Here is a 20,268-nt window from a genome sequence, read left to right on the forward strand (position 1 = left end):
AGTCTCAAACTCCTGGCCTCAAGAGATCCTCCCGCCTCAGCCTCTTAAAGTGCTGGGGTTACAGGTATGAGCCACGGCGCATGGCCCACTGTGAATCCTAATATGTGCTTTCCTTAGGCACTTATCAGACTTCACGTTTCTCATCTAAGAATAGGGTTGGATTTGATGGTCTCTAACAATCTTATAATTCTAAATAAAAACATAATACCAGCCACCAGCTGGACTGGGAATATAGATAAATAGGATGGGCAGGAGATGCGCTGGAGATATCTAAATGCTCAGGTCATAAAAGCTTTCTATTGCAAGCTAAGGAGTTTGGACTTTATCCAAAGGACAGTGAAGAGTAATTGAAGGGTTTTAAGCACTGGGGTGATGTCAAATTTTCAAGAGAGAAAAATGATTATGGCTGTTATGTAAAGAATGGACTGGGGACAGGGTATATGACAGGAGTTAGGAAGTCCAGTTAAGAGGCAACTTAAATAATCCCAGAAAGAGTAATAATGACCTGAATGATAACAGTGGGAAGGATGGTGAAGAAAGGTCTAATCTAAGAAATGTAAGGAAGGTTTTTTGAAAATAAAAAAGATATTTCATATCCATTATGATGGCTATTATTTAAAGACAGAAAAAAAATAAGCACTGGCAAAGCTGTGCAGAAACTGAAACTTTTATAAACCACAAGGGAGAATGTAAAATGGTGCAGCCACCAGGAAAGCAGTATAGCAGTTCCTCAAAAAATTAAAAATAGAATTACTGTATGACACAGCAATTCCATTTCTGGATATATACCCAAAAGAATGGAAAGCAATGTCTTCAAGAGATATCTGTATATCCATGTTCATAGCAGCATTATTTACAATAGCCCAAAGGCTGAAGCAACCCAGTGTCCACATGCCACTGCATGCGGTATGTGTATACAATGGAATATTATTCAGTCTAAAAATGAAGGAAATCCTGACACACTGATAAGTGAAATAAGCCAGTCACATAGGGACAAATACTACATGATTTCATTTATATGAGCATCTAGACTAGTCAAATTCAGAGACAGTAAGTAGATTGGTGATTGCCAGGAGCTGGGGGAGGGTGAAATGAAGTGTTATTGTTTACTGGGTACTGAACATCAGTTTTGCAGGATGAAAGGAGTTCTGTGGACCAATAGTGACGACAGTTGCAAAACAGTATGAATGTACTTAATGCCACTGAATAGTACACATAAAAATGGCCGGGTGAGGAGGCTCACACCAGTGATCTCAGCATTTTGGGAGGCCAAGGCAGGCAGATCACCAGAGGTCAGGAGTTTTGTTTAAAACTCACTGCAATCTTCGCCTCCCAGGTTCAAACTATTTTCCTGCCTCAGCCTCCCGAGTACCTGAGGCTACAAGTGCACACCACCATGCCCAGCTAATTTTGTATTTTTAGTAGAGATGGGGGTTTCACCATGTTGGCCAGGCTGGTCTTGATCTCCTGACCTCATGATCCGTCTGCCTCGGTCTCCCAAAGTGCTGGGATTACAGGTGTGAGCCACTGTGCCTGGCCAACATCAACTTTTAATGGGCTAGCAGGGAAAGAAAATCCTGAAAGGAGACAAATTCAAGAACAGCTGGAGAGGAAGAAAGGAAAAACAAACAAAAAATAAACAATTATGGTCAATGAAAATTATGGAGGTAAGGAAAGCCTGTTTCAAGAAAGGGGTTGGGCGTCAAATGATATAGAAGGGTTAGGCCGGATGCAGTGGCTCACGCCTGTAATCCCAGCATTTTGCGAGGCCGAGGCAGGAGGGCCACTAGTTTGAGGAGTTTGAGACTAGCCTGGCCAATATGGTAAAACCCTGTCTCTACTAAAAACACAAAAATTAGCTGGTTTGGTGGCCTGCACCAAACTTAGCTACTCGGGAGGCTAAGGTAGAAGAATCGCTTGAACCCAGGAGGCAGAGGTTGTAGTGAGCCAAGATCGTGCCATTGCACTCCAGCCTGAGCAACAGAGAAAGACCATGTCTAAAAAAAAAAAAAAAAAGAGAGTCAAATCAGGATAAAGACTAAAAAGGGTCCACTGGATTTAACCACAAGGAGATTACATTCATGAGAACAGTTAATAAGAATTCTCTTTAGACACTCTTCTTCAACCATAAGTGAAAAGTAAGTAACTGATCTTGGAGTTCTCTCCTGAGCAGAGAGCAGTTTGAACATCAAAGTGGGGGGTTGCGAGAGCAGTTTCAGGAATTAGAATCCATTTTCCAGGCTCATCTGAGACCCTAATCACTGGAGTGTCCAAGACATAGCCATGAATGCTAGAACAGTAGAAGTACTTACTTTGTAACTACAGTTGGTTTGGGCTCTGCTATACAATGTGATCTTGGAGAAGCTTATCTCATCATTTCATCTGGAAAATAAAGACTATCTTCCAGAGTTGTTATAAAAAAAAAAAAGAGGCGAAAAAATCCCACAAATTTCTTTGCAAAGAATAAACAAAGTATAAATATCAGTTAATCAAGACCTCCAACAGGTGATCCTAGGATTTATGCAATTTATGCAAAGGAATGTAAACTGGGCAAGGTTCATTGCAGAGAAAAATTTTACTTTTTAATCTTACTGATACAGCAGATAATTCATTATATCTGCAGACTGTCAGCTTCATTAATTATTCAGGTCCTCTAGCTGATAAACTGTCAAATACAAATGTGCTTCTTAAACTGACTCTATGTTTTTAGGCAAAAGCAGCAATCTGGGAAGAAAAAAAAAACCCACCACTGGTTAAAAAAAAAAGATGGTAGCCTTTGAACAGATTAATTTCCTAGGCTTCTAACATTGAAGAGTTGTATCTTTTGTTAGGGTACTTGTAGCATTTTGACCTATGTTTGCTACTGGCTGAAACCAGGATATTCATTAACGGTCAACACAGGAGGAGTCAGAGTGAGCTTGAACTGGAGTGGGCTACCAGAGGAATGTGAAGTGGCCACAACACGATGAAGGGAAGGGAGGATGCTTGTTATTTTATGGTAGGGACACATGAATACACAGACCCAGATGGGGAGACACATGTCCCAGACCCAACCACATTTTCTTCAAAATACTTCTTATACTCTTTTCACCTATAAAATGATGGATTCATTTAGGGGCTTCATCTGTTCTCTCATTTTAGAATTATTTTCTAATTGTGTTTTGGTAACTTCATCACAAGTTGGTGACTAGCTCTGTTACATTTATTACTCTCAGCTGTCTTGTGAGGAAGGTATTCCTAACCCTGTTTTATCTTCTTCTTTTTTTTTTTAAGCAAATGACAGATTGAGGCCCAGAAAGCTTGATAACTTATCTGATGTCACACAGCTCTTAAGTGGCAGAATCGGGTCTGTAATCTAAGTCACTAATTCTATGTCCCATGCTGTTTTCCCAGTAGGTATATACTCATCGCTATGCATTACAACAACCATTAACTGAGTGTCCACTATGAGCCAGGCATGACACCAGAAGCTTTATAAACATTTTCATTGACTACAAACCAACCATCTTATAGGCCATTATCCCATTTTACAGTCGACGAAGCAGATTCAGGAAGATTACTCAACCAAAGTTTCCATAGGTAACTAGTGACAGAGAGACAGAGACCAGATTTCAGCTGAGATCTGAGACTCTAGAACACATATTAGACCTCTGGGTGATGCTTAGACACTGACACAATCAGAACATTTTAGAAAAGAAAAGAAACAAAAGAAAAGAACGTTGAGGTCTTGACTACACTCCAAAATTCTAGCAGAAAAACCTTTATGAAGCCTTTAGAAAAAGAAATGCCCGGTCTCTAAACAGCCCACTGTCATGGTGAATCTAGGTAAAGAGTATTCAAGTGTTCACTGTACTCGTTATCTGTCCTAGTCAGCTTGAACTGCTATAACAAAATACCACACACTGGGTGGTTTAAACAACAGACATTTATTTCTCATAGTTCTGGAGAGCGGAAGTCCAAGATTAGGGTACCAGCCTAAAGACTCCCTTCCTTGCTTGCAGATGGTGACCTTCTTGCTGTGTCATTACATAGCAGAAAGAGCTCTGGTGTCTCTTCTTCTAAGTGAACTAATCCCATCATAAAGGCCCATCCCTCATGACCTCATCTAAACCTACAGCGGTTCCATCTCCAATTACCATCCCATTGGAGATTAAGGGTTTCAACATACAGATTTTGGAGGGACACAAACATTCAATTCATAATATATAGTCTATGCTTAAGCATTTCAAAGTATATGGCATATTACATTCTCTAAATTCACTCTGCCAAAATATATAAGGAGCTGGTAATACCCATGTTATAGGATTGCTGCAGTATAAAAATAGGTATTTTCTGTAAAATACTGAGCTCAGGTTTTGGCACACAGTAAGTACTCAGTAAAGGGGCTTTAAAAGGGAGAGAGAACACTGTCAGTTGGCTAGAAGACAGCTGCTTACTGGAATACATTGTACCACAAAGCTATATTTTATTTCCCATCTTCAGATTTCAAGAGAATTTCAAACCAGCAGTGTTTCCAACTCCTCTGTTCCCTGTGGCCACCATCCCATTGCCTCTGAGGCAGATGACACCACAATGGACTCAACCCCTTGTACTCTTGACCTCCTGAGCCTACCCCAAATTGCTGGCCAGGAACAGGCTTCTAGCTCCTCAAAGGGAAGGTTTCCTAGTCCTACAAACTGAAAAGACAACCCTCGTACTTAGTTTATCACAGGGAACAGAGAAAGCAGCACATATTTTAAGACAGATTAGCTTACTATAAAAGAAAGGACATATACTTTGAAATCACAAAGACCTGAGTTCAAATATTTCCTCATCCCTTAGAAGCTATATACATTAGTCAAGTCATACGACCTGAATTAAACTACCATAGTTATCTATAAAAACGATAGCATTTATGATTCATAAGATCATAATATATATAATACCTAGTATGTTCTTACCAAATGGTAATACTTTTTAACATAATCATTATTACTAACAATACATTTACTCTAATGCACTATATTTGGCATTTGTTTATAAATTATCTTCACTTAGATCTTTCATTCCCAGTAATGCAGAAGAAAAATAACCTGAAAATCTGCCTACGGCATAATACCTAGAAAAGCTGGATGAAGTGTAACAAACATCCAACTCTTAGGCAGAGTTGAGATTTTGTGAAAGAAAAAGAAATCCCTACTACTCAAAAAATGAAGAGGAAACTAAAAATCAGGAAGTCTATGTGGTGAGCTGATGTTGGGCTGCTTTGGGAAGATTTTTCAGTCAGGCACTCAAAGGGCTTGCTTTTTATAGCCACCAGGGGTAGGAGATAGGCTGTGGGCCCTGGACCAACAGAGCTGCAACTCAAATTCCCCTGCATAAAGCTGGGACCTTGGAGGAGTCATATTGTCAGTTTAAAAAAAAGAAAAAAAGTCCAAAAGTACAGAGATACAATAGGCAAGCTTGGGTTAAAAAATACAAAGTCTCCCTGCAAATTTGAAAACTTGGCCTGTGTGAAGTCTGAATTTATACTACTTACGTGGAGTTTATACTATCTGTGTGGTCCTAGAATCGACAGTAGGGAAATAAACTTAAAACAGTTCCAAGCTCATAATATTCCTTGGTGACTAGTAGAAACAAAAAAATATCTTCCTTTCCTCTAGAGGAGTACAAATTATATTGTTTGATTCTCACAACTGTCCTATGAAATAGATATTTTGTCCCATTCCCAGAATTATCTATTATGAAATAGATAATATTATTCCAGTTTATCAAAGAAATTAAGTCTGGGGAGGTTAGGGCAAGTTGTCCAAAGTCACCCAGCTATTCTCTGACAGAGCTGGGATTTGAACCTGGTTGCTATCCAGTCAGTCAAAACACATTACCAAATCCTACTATGTGCCAAGCAGAGATAAAGTCTGTTCCCTTTCCAATTTTGGAAGTTTGGAAAATTATGTTGACAAAGTCAATTCCCCTTCCAGATTTGCACTGCTTAATCTTTGTGCAAATCAATAGATAAATGCAACTGTTCTCTTCCTTCTCTTGTTTAGCAACTTAGTAAGAATGAAGGCAGCCAGGATCAGAGCAAATAGGAAACCAAAGCCCCACAGGGTTCTCCTGGGCTCTGTCTGCCAAAGCAGTTCAGTCCCCTCTGGCAAAGGAACTTAGGTTGCTGGAGCACCCTAAACTGGAAAGGGGAGAAGCAACAAGCTCTGTAAGCTAGTAGGGTGTAGGGTACTGTTCCCATGAGTCCTTGTTACTGGAAATTAATTTTGTTAGAATAAATATACAAATAGGAATTCAAACAAAATATCTACTGTTAAGGTTAAGTAATGAGGTCAATGAAACTGTTGTGATAAACATGTGAAATAGAAAGTTAGGAATAACAGCTACAGTTATATCAGGCTCAACCTCCAATATATTTCTGAATGTTAATTTGGTTGCATAGCATTGAGAATATCCTGATTTAAAAACATAAGTACATGCAAATGGTAGCATTTAAAAAAATTAACATGCATTCTTAGAAGCTTAACACACTGATCATCTAACACGTCTTCATGTTTTACAAAAATAGTTCTCAATATTTTAAAATAATCAAATCAAATGTTTGCGGATCTCTAAAATACTCTCCTGTATTTTTGTAGAATAAAGTTTAGAAACAACCAGACAACAGGTTCTCTGAGATCTTTCCACTGGAACTCAGACCTATCTTCTGATATCATACACCTCCAAAGTCATTCAACAAGTTATCTGGTAATGTTTTTAACCACCATTTCTCAAAATGAGAGCCATTCTCATACTACTCACCCGTGTAGGCCATGTTCTTAGGGTTGCCATAAGGAGCCCCAGGCTGCACGGGGCTGTAAACAGGGTTCATTGTGGAAGACTGAGGATCCTGCAGAGAAAACAAAGAAAACAGCACTGATTATTGATTGCTCATTCTTCCCGACATCAGCTTCTCCTCCATAATCTTCAGTTTTCGCTGAAAGAAAAGCATCAGAGTGTAGTGGAAAGAAGACTAAATAAAAAAGCCAGTTTGTCTTTACCTGGCCCTCTGCTAAATACTTTCCCCATTTTACAGATGAAGATAGTGAGGAGCACGGAAGTGATATAACTTGCCCAATGTCAACCCAGGAATTTTGGCTCTCAGTTCAGTGTTAGTGGACTACCACTATCCCACAGACAGCTCTGGCACTAGTATACTAGGTGGCACTGGCCATGTCACTTTCCCTGCCTGGACTTCAATTTACTGACATAAAGTGAATTAGTTAAAGATCTCTGAGGTCCTTTCTAAGTCTAATGTTGCTAGTCTAGGAGTTGGAAAGGATATGCTTTCTACAGTTCACTAGTGGAGCTTGGTACCTGGTGATGAGCAAACAGACTGCTGGAAGGAAAAGCAGCGTCTCATCTGTCCCTTACACCTGTAGAGGAAGATACCAGTTACCAGCAGCTTCAAAAACAAAAAAGGGAATTTGTTCCCACTGATCATTTTAATGCAAACAAGAAAATATAGCTAGAATTTCTCTCCAAATTTATTCAAGGGAAAGAAATAAACTTGGAAATTTGTGTGCAATAAGTATCACCTGCACAAGTGCTGTGTTAATTATCTTAATGAAGCACATTCTCCATTCTGATTAATGGAAGATCTGTCATTAAGTTCTATTAGCCAGACAATTTGTCCCACCTTGTTTAGGGAGCCTTTCCTTACTATATAGCCTGACACATTTGAAAATGTGTCTCCAAATATATTATTTACACATCATAAAAACCAAACAATTCCTTCCTAACTAGGTTCACAAGATAGATGGGCATTTTTTCAGGTCATTAAATTCTCTTGTATCACCTCAAAATAGGAAACAAGTCAAATGTTGAAGGCAACCAGTGAACAGCTGGCATGATGACAACTGCTTTGTGATTAGTCTGTCTAGGGTTCAAAAATGAGTAGTGGAGAAAAGGTGGGCCACCAAGGAGAAGAAGCTGGGGCCATCAGATAAGCAAAACGGAAAATTCCACTGACCAATTTCAGAGGACAGAACTTCCTAAAACGTACATAATGTGCAGCCCTGCCAAAGCACCCCACGGCAACAAGCTAGATAAAATGACCATCAGCCAACAAACTGAAACTAGAATAACTTGAGGATGAAAGTTAAAGGAGTTATATATATTTCAGTTAAACTTAACAAAAAAAATATTTTCACAGCCAGAGTTATTTAAAAATATACTCAAGTATCATACCTTCTTTCTCTAAATAAAAGCACTCTCCTCACAGAGTACTGAGACATTAATAATAGATGTTAAAATAAATTGCAAACTGTTAACTGATATGCAGATATAAACAATGATGATGTGACAATGTTGTTCATGTGACAACACAGAGACTACTTGTACTCTTTCTAGCTTCGGGTCTCTCTTCTACCCAACCAGTTCTCTGCCTGGTAAGTCAGGGTGAAGAAGATTGATAAAATGTTTGACAGTGTCTCCCCAGAAAGCATGTGCTGGAAACTTCATAACCATTTTAACGGTAATTAAGAGGTGGGACTGTTAAAAGGTGATTACGCCATGACGCATCTGCCCTGATGAATGGGGTAATACCATTATTGCAGGAGTGGGTTTATCATGGTGGGTGTGGGTTCCTCACAAAAAGATGAGTTTGGTCCCCTCTTGCTACTCTATCACCCTCTTTATGCCCTTCTGCTCTTCCACCATGGGATGACACAGCAAGAAGGCCCTTGACAGGTGCTTGCACCCTGATATTGGACTTCTCAGCCTCCAAAACTATGAGCCAATACATTTCCATTCATTATGAATTACCCAGTCTGTGGTATTCTGCTATAGCAGCACAAAAAGGACTAAGGTAAGTGCTAAGCAGTACAACTTGCCCTGTAAACATATGAGCAGTCTCCTACTGAGAAGACACTCTGTGTTGCTGATTGGACAAAGTACAAAATTGCTTTTCATAACCAAAGAAACTAATTAGCTTTGAAACTGGTCTCCTGCTGCTCCAAAATGAGGGCCACTTCCACAGGAAAAGATCACGCCTGGGTTAGCACTCCTAAAAACATCAATTCCAGTCTCAACTAATGACTGACAGAAAGGAGATCTGCCAGGGTTTCAAAATTTAGAATATGACAGCCACTTCTAGGGAGCTTCTCAAGGGTAGACAGGATTCCCAGCTTCTAAGGGAAGGTTGGACTTTTATAACAAAATCTATATACTGTTAATAGTTTCAGGGACAGGCTAAAAATGAGTAGGAAGATCACAAACTCTACTATCAGGCAGATTTAGGTTCAAATCCTGGAACTGCCACATACCACGATGGAATCACAGGGTAGTTCCTTAACTTGTGAGCCTCTGTTTCCTCTAACCTCAAAATGGGGGAAAAAAACAAAAACCATACTTTGTAATAATATTTTTTAAATGACAGGTTTATTAAAGTAAAACTTACATATAGTAAAATTTTACCCCTTTTAGGTATATAGTTCTATGAGCCCCTGAAAAATGTATTCAGTTGTACAAACACCACCACAATCAAGATATAAAGTATTTTTATTACCCCAAAAAGTTCTCTTATCATTTGTAGTTAATACCACCCCACCTTCTTCAAAAGCCTTACAAATAAAAGCCAAACTCTTTCACACGGTATACAAGATCCTTTATGCTCTATCTAGGATGGGGCTCAGAAATCTGTGTATTTATGTTCCCAGGAAGATTCTGATGCCCAGTTTGAGGGCCATGCCTTCTTTCCCAAATGCCATTTCTCTCATATAGGCTGTCTAGAGGAAGTGAGATACAGCAGAGAACAAGAACAAAAACTTCTGCTTACGTGCTAGTTGGGAGGGGGAAGAAAGTGAGATTTTTTTTTTTCAAGTGAAAGAAACATCAGATGGCAATAAAAACTGTAAAGCAGGGGTTCCCAGCCCTGGGACCATGGACTGGCATCAGTCCACAGCCTGTTAGGAACCAGGCAGCACAGCAGGAAGTGAGCAGCAGGCAAGCAAGCATTACTGCCTGAGCACACCTCCTGTTGGATCAACAGCAGCATTAGATTTCCATAGAAGTGTGAACCCTACTGTGAACTGCACATACAAGGGAATCTAGGTTGTGTGCTCCTTGTGAAAATCTAATGCCCCCGCAGCCCCATTCCCACACACATCCCCAGTCTGTGGAAAAATTGTCCCTGGTGCCAAAAAGGCTGGGGACTACTGCTGTAAAGAAATCCACTCAGGCTGCTTAGGGAGTGCTAAGGGTAGGTGTTGCAATTTTAAATAAGATGATTAGAAAAAGTGTCACTGAGTGACATCTGAGCAAAGACCTGAATAAGTTGAAGGAGCAAGCCATGGAGGTCTCTGAGAAGAAACTGTCCAAGCAGAGGAAACAGCAAATGCAAATGCCCCAAAGTGGAAGCATTTTTAAGAAACAGCTTAGAGGCCAGTTTAGCTGAAGTGAAGTAAATGAAGAGGAAGAATAGGTAAGATCAAACAGGTGATGAAGTCCAAATCACGCAGGGCCTTGGAGGCCACTATATGGACTTTCCTTTTATTCTAAATAAGATGGAAAGCCACTGGATTGTTTTGCAAAGAAGAATGAAATCATTTGCCTTCATTTTAAGAAGAGGTAGATTGTGCTGAGATCAGACAGCAGGAAAGCAAGAAAAGAAGTAGGCTAATCAGGAGGTTTTAGAAACAGTTCAGTGAAAGATGATGTGGTCAAACTAGGGTAATACACTGATGATGGTGGTAGAAACTAGTCATACTTTTTATATATTTTGAAGATCAAGCTGACAGGAATTGCTAATGGATTTAATATAAGGTATGAGAGGAAGAAAGACATCAAGAATGATGCAAAGGCTTGAGAAACTGGAATAATAAAAATCCCATTTACTGGTGAGAACTATGGGAGGAGTAGGTTTTGGGTGAAGAACAGAAATCTGGATTTGGACTTAGATTGGAGATGCCTAAGAATTCTGCTTAGAACAATGTTTGATATACAATAAACACCCTATAAAAGGTTAACACTAGCACTATCATAAATATTACCTCTTTGGTGGTTCTGTGGAGGTTAAAAAAAAAAAGGAAAAAAGAAAAATAAATATTACCTCCACTACCAGCAGCTACCATTTACTGAACACCTACCATGTGACAAGTGCTATGCTGTCTTATTAAGTCCCTGCAAGTCTTATAATACTTCCAAAGTAAGTACTATTTTTATTATATTACAGATAAGTAAACTTAAGTCCAAAGAAATTAAGTCACTAGCCCAAGATCTCATAACTAAGAAGTGAGGAAAAGCCAATTTCAAAGCCAGCTCTTTTTTATTTCAATGTCCAAGTTACTTTCACTGTACCAGATGAGTCTCCCAGGCTCCCTAGGCCCTAACCCAGTACTAGGTTCACCTCTGGAACATCAGACCTCAAACCCTTGTTCAACTCAAGAGCCTAAGTGCTATTCTTGAACCCTAACAGATCCCAACATGGAGGCAGTTCCTATCTACCACAGTACCTGGCACCTGCTGGGTCACTGCTGGGGACCATGGGCAGTTACAACAGAATAAAAGCACTGCCTGCTTGACTTCTCCTCCTGCCAGCTTCCTAGAATCTTAGCTATCATATGCTACTCATTTGACCTGATTTCACTTTGAATGTAAAACAAACTTAGGGGTACCCACTGTGCAAGACCTGCCTACCTGTCTCTCCAGAGTCAGGTATGGAGGTGACCCTACTTCCTGAGAATGAGCCATAGTAAGTCTACATTACTTGTGTCAGCAAATACAACTCTGCAAGGGCTTCTCATCTTATCCATAATAAAATTCCAAGTCCTTATAAAAGCAAATAAGGCCTTGTATGATCTGGCCTTATGTGCCTACCTCTCTAGTTGCAACTTCTACCACTATCTTTTTGTTTTCTTCACTTCAATCACAATGACTTCCTTGTTGTTCCCTGAACACACCATACATGTGTGTGTCTCTAGGTCTTTGCACTTACTTTTTTCCCACACCTAGAATGCCCTTCTCCCCAGATATTCAAATGGCATATTCTCTCACTTCATTCAGGTCTCCGCTCAAATGTCACCTTATCAGAAATGCCTTCCTTAGCCAACTTACCTAAAATAGGTTCTCCACATGCTATTATTCTCTGTTCTCTCATCATTTTTTACTTTTTTTTTTTTTTTTGAGACAGAGTTTCACTCTGTTGCCCAGGCTGGAGTACAGTGGCATGATCTTGGCTCACTCCAACCTCTGCCTCCCAGCTTCAAGCAATTCTCCTGCCTCAGCCTCCCAAGTATCTGGGATTACCAGCACTTGCCACCATGCCCAGCTAATTTTTGTATTTTTAGTAGAGACCAGGTTTCATCATGTTGGCCAGGCTGGTCTCAAACTCCTGACCTCAAGTGATCCACCCACCTCGGCCTCCCAAAGCGCTGGGATTACAGGCATGAGCCAGCGTGCCCGGCTTACTTTTCTTACTGATACCTATTTTAGTCTGTTTTGTGCTGCTATAAAAGAATACTTGAAACTGAGTAATTAATAATGAACAGAAATTTCTTTCTCACAGTTCTGGAGCATGGGAAGTCAAGGGGACAGCATCTGGCAAGGGCCTTCTTGCTGCATCATCCCATGGCAGAAAGTGGAAGGGCAAGAGAAAGAATTTATTCCTGAAAGCCTTTTTAAAAAATTAATTTTTTAAAAGAGATAGGGTCTCATTATGTTGTTCAGGCTGGGTTGCAATGTCTATTCACAGGCATAATTATAGCACACTACAGCTTCAAACTGCTGGGCTCAAGTGATCCTCCTGCCTTAGTCTCCCAAGTAGCTCCCTGAAAGCTCGCTTCTCAAAAGCCTCTTTAAAAAGACATTAAACTCACCCCTGAGAACAGGGCCCCCAGAGCCTAATTACCTTGTAAAGGCCCACCTCCCCATGGCCAATATGGTGAAGCCCCATCTCTACTAAAATACAAAAAATTAGCCATGCGTGGAGGCACAGGCCTGTAGTCCCAGCTACTCGGGAAGCTGAGGCAGGGGAATGGCTTGAACCCAGGAGGCGCAGGTTGCAGTGAGCCGAGATCACACCACTGTACTCCAGCCTGGCGACACAGCAAGAGTCCATCTCAAAAAAAAAAAAAAAAAAAGGCTCAACTCCCAATACTATTACATGAGCAATTAAATTTCAACATAAGTTTTAGAAAGGACAAACATCGAAACCATTGCAACATGTATTACCGTATGACATATTTTCTTGTTTAGTCTTTCCCCCATTAGAGTAAGGTCCATGTGAATGAAGATTCTGTTTGTCTTGCATCCCCAGTGCACAGAATATTACCTGGCACAAAGCAGGCACTAAATACATACTAGTTGAATGAACAATGAACCATCTTTCATGCTTCTTCAAAATAAAACTGTGAAAAAAGCTTCAGGATGTGTGGCATTTCTTGGCATATCCCAATCAACATCTTGGCTCCACATCTCTCCAGCAGCTACTTCCAATGCCCAGAGAAGCCTCTACTGGGAGCTCATCCTGGGCAAAATAAGCAATGGTAAGGCCCTGCAGTTGCATGATGTGTGAGAGAGAAAAGAGAGGTGCTAAAGATTCCTCCTGGTGAAGCTGATTTTTCACTTCTAGACTTCTACCCACTGTTCTGCAAATTGCTTCCTGCTACCCTCAAAACGCCTGAATTATTTCTTTCAAAATAACAAAATCTATGACCATTAAATGACAAGCAAAGAAGCCCAGAGATTAAAGATAAATACCTGCAAGTAATATTTGCACAATAGGTTGCAGTGTTTAAAATTAGTGTTTTAGTTTGCAAACTACTACACTTTGCAAACTAAAATGGTAAAATTATTTGAAAATGAATTTTCAAATAATTTTACCACTTACACAGTGCTTTAGAGTTTACAATAAGATTTTAACCATTATCTCACTTGGTTCTTTGAAGTAAGCAATGCAAAGATTATAAATTTCATTTGACAGACCAAGAAATTAAAGCTTAAAGATTTAATGCCTTCTGGGATAGATACTGTTGGGAAAGGAAAAAGACAGTGTTTGCCCAAAAGAGGCTATGGTCTAGCTAGAAAAGTTTAAAAATTAAATTAAAAATTAAGGTGCCAAAACTAATAGAAGGAGGTGGAACTTCTGGAACAAAGTGCTTAGCAAAAATAAAGTGAGATGAAATGGTATAAAAAAAAACTCCAAAAACCATTTTAGGCCAAAGTATGAAATGTCTATTCAATAAAAACTTCTGAACCATATTAAGAACAGTGAAAGTCTGTGGCATTTTACACTGTGGCTGCCCATATCCCAATCCCCAGCTTCATAGAGGGCCTGCTACTAAGGCAGGCTAGACCAGGCTAAAAGGACTACTGCTACCAGAGTGGGCTGATTTAATTTGAAACTAAGCATAGAAAATCCTATGCACAGAGTCATTGTCAAAAACAATAGTGAGACAATCTGGGGAACAATAGCAAATAATCCAGGAAGGCCACTGTTGCAGCTATTCTGAGGTCATAATACTAGTTGGTGCAGGCAACAGACCTCCAGATTAAGCCAGAAATTTTAAGGGAGTTCTGGGGAATACAACAACCACAATGGGTCTTGATAAACTTTCATAGGATCCCTAGTGGTATGTAGAGAGGGTCTTCTCTATCTTCTAATCCTGGGTGAATTTAAGGCCTTGAACATACCAAAACTAAAAGCTAGAGCATAACCGTAAATTGCTTGAATTTTCAATGCATTCCCCAAACCATATGCAGATCTACTGGTAAAGGGTGGAAGACTTCCTGGCCTTGGTTTAAGCAGAACTCCTGATCAAACATTGGATGGCCACTAATCTATGCCAGCCCAGGGGGTGACCTTTAGGAAGCCAAGTTTAAAAATTAAAACAGTAATTAAAAAAATATGGCCAGAGACATCAGAAGTCACACTGCAAAGGAGACAAACTCTACAGAAGAGGCTAAGCAAGTCACTAAACAAACCCCAGCAACAACCACCCCTGATACGGCGGGGACAGGGTGAAATCAAAATCAAGAGTTGCTACAATATATTATCTAAAGTATGTATTTTTCAACAATACCAACAAAATCATGAAACATGCAAAGAAACAATAAAGTATGTCCCATTTGTGGGGGAAAAAAAACAGGTAACAGATTTTGTTTTTTCAGGGGTCTAGATATTAGAATCAGCAGATAAATATTTCAAAGCAGCTATTATAAATGTTAAAAAACTAAAGAAAACCACACTTAAAGAATTAAAGAAAAGCATAATGATAATAACATCAAATAGAGAATATCAATAAATAAAAAATATAAAAATAGAAACAGCCAAATGGAAATTACATTCTGAAATGAATCATTCAAGAGAGGCTCAGAAGCAAATGTGAGCTGGCAGAAGAATCACTGAACTTGAAGACAGATCAATAAAAATTATTCAATCTGGGAAACAAAGAGAAAAAATAAAGAAAAATAAACTGAGAAACTAGCAAGCAAACCAAAATACAAGCATAAGAGTCACAGAAAGAGGAGAGAAAGAAGATTCGGTGGGAAAAATGGGATTACTATGCAGCCGTTAAAAAAATAAAAAACAAAATCATGTCCTCTGCAGCAACATGGATGCAGCTGGAGGTCATTATCCTAAGCAAATTAACCCAGGAACACAAAACCAAATACCACATATTCTCACTATTTATAAGTGGGAGCTAAACACTGAGTACACATAGACACAACTATGAGAACAACAGACACTAGGGCCTACTTGAGCAGGGAGGGTCGAAGAAGCGTAAAAAAAAAAACTGTCAGGTACCACACTCACTACCTGGGTGATGAAACCATTTGTACACCAAATCCCAGTGACACGCAATTTATCCATGTAACAAATCTGCGCATGTAATTCCTGAACCTAACATACAAGCTGAGGGGGAAGAAAAAGAAATTTATACAGTAAATTGGAAAAAAAAAAAAGAAGAAGAAGAAGATATAATGTCCAAAAACTTCCCAAACTTGATTAAGACAACAACACATATTAAACTACACATCCAAGAAATACAATCAACTTCAAGTTGGATAAACACAAAAAGATCCATAACTGGACACACAGTAAAACTCCTAAAAATCAAAGAGAAAATTTCTAAAGTGACAAGATAAAACAATTCATCAGATAAAAGGAAATAACGATAAGATTAATAGCTGACTGGAGGCCAAAAGACTGGAGGATAGTATATTCAATGTGTGGAAAAAAACAAAACAAAACAAAAACCTGTCAACCAAGAATTCTAAATCCAGCAAAACTATCCTTTGAAACTGAAGTCAAAATAAACACATTCCCAGATAAGTAACTGAGACAATTCATTGCTAGCAACCTGCCTTTCAAAAAATACGAAAGAAATACTATTTATGACTGAAAGGAATTGATACTAGACAGTAATTGAAGTCCACACACAAAAATAAACAGCACCAGGAAAGCTGATGTGTAGATATATAAAAAGAAAGTATAAATATTTTTCCTGTTAACTGGCTTAAAAGGCAATTGCATAAAACAATTAATTATAAAACTGAATTGTTGGCCTTATAATATATAAAGATATCATTTATATAAAAACAAGAGTCCAAAGGAAAGAAGTATGGGAATGCTGCTACATGGGAGCAACATTTCTACATTTTACTGAATTACATTAGTTTGTATCTGAAATAGATTGTAATAAATTCAATAAGTTATAATAAATTAAGATACATATTTAATCCCCAAAGCAGCCAGTAGGAAAATAAATTTAAAATTTTAAAATATCAACAGTATCAATAAAAAGGAACAAACTACTGATACATGTCACAACATGGATTAACCTTGAAAATATTATGCTAAGTGGCAGAAGCCAGGGTAAAAGAACACATATTGCATGATTCCATTTATGTGAAATGTTCCGAAAAGACAAATCTGTACAGGCAAACACTAGATTTCTGATCATCTGGGACTCAGAGTAGGAATGGCGATTGATTGCAGACAGAAGCAAGAGATTTCTTTGGTGCAAAAAAAGGTCTAAAATGATTTTTGGTGGTTACACAATTCTGTAAATTACTAAAAAGCACTGTACGCTTAAAATGAGTACACTTATCATATATAAATTATACCTCAATAAAGCTGCTAAAAATACAAATTGGTGATTCAAGAAATAGTTACAAATTTTTAATAAGCTTAAAGAAATTAAGTCTTTATCATATATAAATTATACCTCAATAAAGCTGCTGAAAATACAAATTGGTGATTCAAGAAATAGTTACAAATTTTTAATACGCTTAAATAAAGTCATTTACTTCAGCACCTTCATTTTATATAAAAAAAACACTTGCTGTGTCAGGCCCTGCATAAAGCATTACAGATTCAAGGGTAACAGGGCACAACTTTTGTACCTGGGGTATTTAAATGAGGGAAGGAGCCTTGGAATTAATAGCAATATAGTACTGTTGTTATACAGAAAGCTAAAGTTTAAAGAAAAAAACAATTAAAGGGGAGTGATGGGGGAGTAGGTGGGCAGTGCTGTGACTGCCACTAGATGGCAACGTGCTCAGTTAAAGGATTCTATTTCCCAACTTCCCCGGGAATAGTTAGGTGTGGCTAACTGATTAGTTTTGTTCATGAGATGTAACTGAAATACTCTGTAGAACTTCTGAGAAGGCTGCTTAAAGGGAACCGTGTTACCTGGGGAAGGTGCCCTTTCCTCTCTCCTTACTCTTTCTTGTTATCTAGAATTAGGACATGATGATTATAGCTCAGCAGCCTTCTTTTCCATGAAGTGACCTTGAGAATGGAGGTCTTAAACCGGGAAAGGTAGAAGCATCCTTGATTTCATGGAACAATCACTTCAGCTCTGCTCTACATAGCTCTGTTCTTCTTTTACATGAGAAAATAAAACTATATTTTAAAACCACTATTATTTTTTATTACTGTTATATGTAGCTGAACCTAATCCTATGTAACTGGGAGGATAATACAGGTTTCAAAAAAAATGTGTCATTTGATCTACGTTTTAAAGGATAATGGGAATACTACAGAGAGAGAAGGAAAGGCCATTTGTGAAATTACACCATAAGAAGGTAAGAAAACACTCAGAAAATATCAAGTAATTCTGGAAGGTTGGAGCATACAATCTGAGGGAAAACATGTCAGGGATTTTATTCCTGTTCCCATTTCTCAAATGAGTCCACTTAGCTCTTAGAAAAGATCTCAGAAAGCCAGACTGTGCATGGCTACAGGTAACTTTATGATCCCAGCGCTCTCTAGACTTCTGTATTATAAATACTGCTTGCAGCTGTAATTTGCTTGCCCAATTCTTTTCTTCTTGCTATATTTTAAGCACCATGAAATCAACAAATTATCTCTTTTACTTACTACGGAATTCCTAGAAAAGGGCAGATATTAAAGCAAGGTGCTCAATAAACACTTGTTGACTAGATGAATGAATGAATGGATGAATACAAATAAGCCTTTTACTGGAATTTGACAGCTTAATTTCACTTTAGAAATTAATTTCTTCTTACCAAACAACTTTAAGAAAACTCCATTTCAGTGGTTTTTTCTTACTTCTATCAATATGATATATAAGAAGGCCATTTTTATAGTAGCTGTCTGCTTCTTTATACTGCTGGCCAAATATAATCAAACACAATAGATTTCTACATTTTATAATACTGTATATAAGATTTCATCTCAGAAAATGTTTCAGTTTAAAAATAAAATGGAGGAGAACTCTGATTTCTAGGACTCTGCCAGAGAATCTCAATATTTGAAAGCCTTCCACAGTTAACAGAAAGATCTTTCATGCAAAAGCTCAACAACCAGCTTTGTGCGTGCCTATAAATGAGATGCTCATCTGCAAAATGTCACATTTCAACCATCAGAGCATTCAGCCCATTAAAAGAGCTTTAAGAAAATGGCTTTTTAGCTAATCAAAAACACAACAAAATTATCTCTAAAGCAAATGCTTACAAATAATAGAAAATTTTTCTTTACGTTTTTTTTTGTTTTCTTAACAAATAAATTTCAGAGAACACCTCCCTAAATAAAGAATCCAACTATACATTAAACCACACAAGTACTGGGATCTCACTATGTGTCAATTATCTGCCCTTAAAAATCTCACCTTTTAGTGGGAAAATAATTATATTTAAGATTGACTATAATACAAGGCATTGCATTAGAACAAAGTGCTTGAAATAGACAGAGAACGTCATTTTTCTTGGTAGAAGGGTCAAGTAAGGTTTCACAGTGTAGCACTTTTATAGCTTTTAAAGAAGGTGCAAGAGTTAACAATTACCATTTTACAAATTAAAAAAAAAAAAACAACAAAAAACCAGAAGTAAAGTGATTTGTTCAAGATCCCATAGATAGTCAGAAGCCAGAAACTCAAACCTAGGTCTACGGACACCAAGTCTCGACTGTTCTTTCTATGATATCATGCTGTTTCACAATCCAGTTGTATTATCTAAACTGGCTGTAATTTCAAAATAGCATTTTTTCTGCCTTCACATTACAATCTAGCAGACTTGATATTTTCTGAGTTCCCCTGTACATGCCATATTCTCTTGTATCTGAGTCTTTACACATGCTGTTTTGTTTTTAATACCATTGTTCTCTATCATTTCTGGTTTCTCTCAATCATCTTTCCTAGCTCCTGTCCCTCTATCCCTCAGTCCAGGTAATTCTTCTTTGAAGATGCAGAGTGTCACTATGTTGCCCAGGCTTGACTCAGACTCCAGGGCTCAAGTGATCCTCCTGCCTCAGCCTCCCACATAGCTGGGACTACAGGCACATGCCACCATGCCCAGCTTCTGGATAATTCTGACTTTTGTTTTTAGGGCTCCATTATATGCAACTTTCTCAGGGATGTTTCTGTACCATTTATCACACTATAATTGTATCCCATCCCTGACTGTAAAGCCCATGAGAGCAGTTTTGTCTTGATCAGACTTTTACCCTAATACCTAACACAGTCAGACACAGAGTACCAGGGTTTCACAACCACATCACACAATGGCTTTAAATTATCACATACCTCTGAAGCAAAATTATAATTTGCTAGAAATGGATTGCTGCAGGCAGACTTTCCATAACACCCTCCACATATAAGAAATAGTCATTAGGAATTGCTAGAGAAACAATAAATCAGCAATCCTCCGAGTCCCTCTTTAATGGTTACTTACAAGAGGTTACATTTGCAATGCATATAAGCTAGATATTTATCTAAGAAGATTCTTAGATAAATATCTAGCTTCTTAGATAAATATCTAGATAAAGGCCTGTGACACAGT

The 20,268-nt window shown here is 38.3% G+C and overlaps 1 protein-coding gene across 5 annotated transcripts in view; it reads right to left on the reverse strand.

Annotated features, from left to right (window-relative positions):
- The window catches only part of FAM168A (family with sequence similarity 168 member A), a 177,991-nt gene that overhangs the window by 56,959 nt on the left and 100,764 nt on the right, over window positions 1-20,268 (reverse strand). For all 5 annotated transcript variants that reach the window (XM_017532951.2, XM_017532949.2, XM_037740111.1 and 2 more), the window contains one exon: window positions 6,787-6,874. In XM_017532951.2, coding sequence (XP_017388440.1) covers window positions 6,787-6,856 — 70 coding nt within the window. In that variant the 5' untranslated portion in view covers window positions 6,857-6,874. Of the gene's footprint in view, window positions 1-6,786; window positions 6,875-20,268 lie in introns of those variants that run through there.

Source organism: Cebus imitator, unplaced genomic scaffold, assembly GCF_001604975.1.
Source record: "Cebus imitator isolate Cc_AM_T3 unplaced genomic scaffold, Cebus_imitator-1.0 Scaffold79, whole genome shotgun sequence".
In the NCBI taxonomy this organism is placed as follows: Eukaryota; Metazoa; Chordata; class Mammalia; order Primates; family Cebidae; genus Cebus; species Cebus imitator.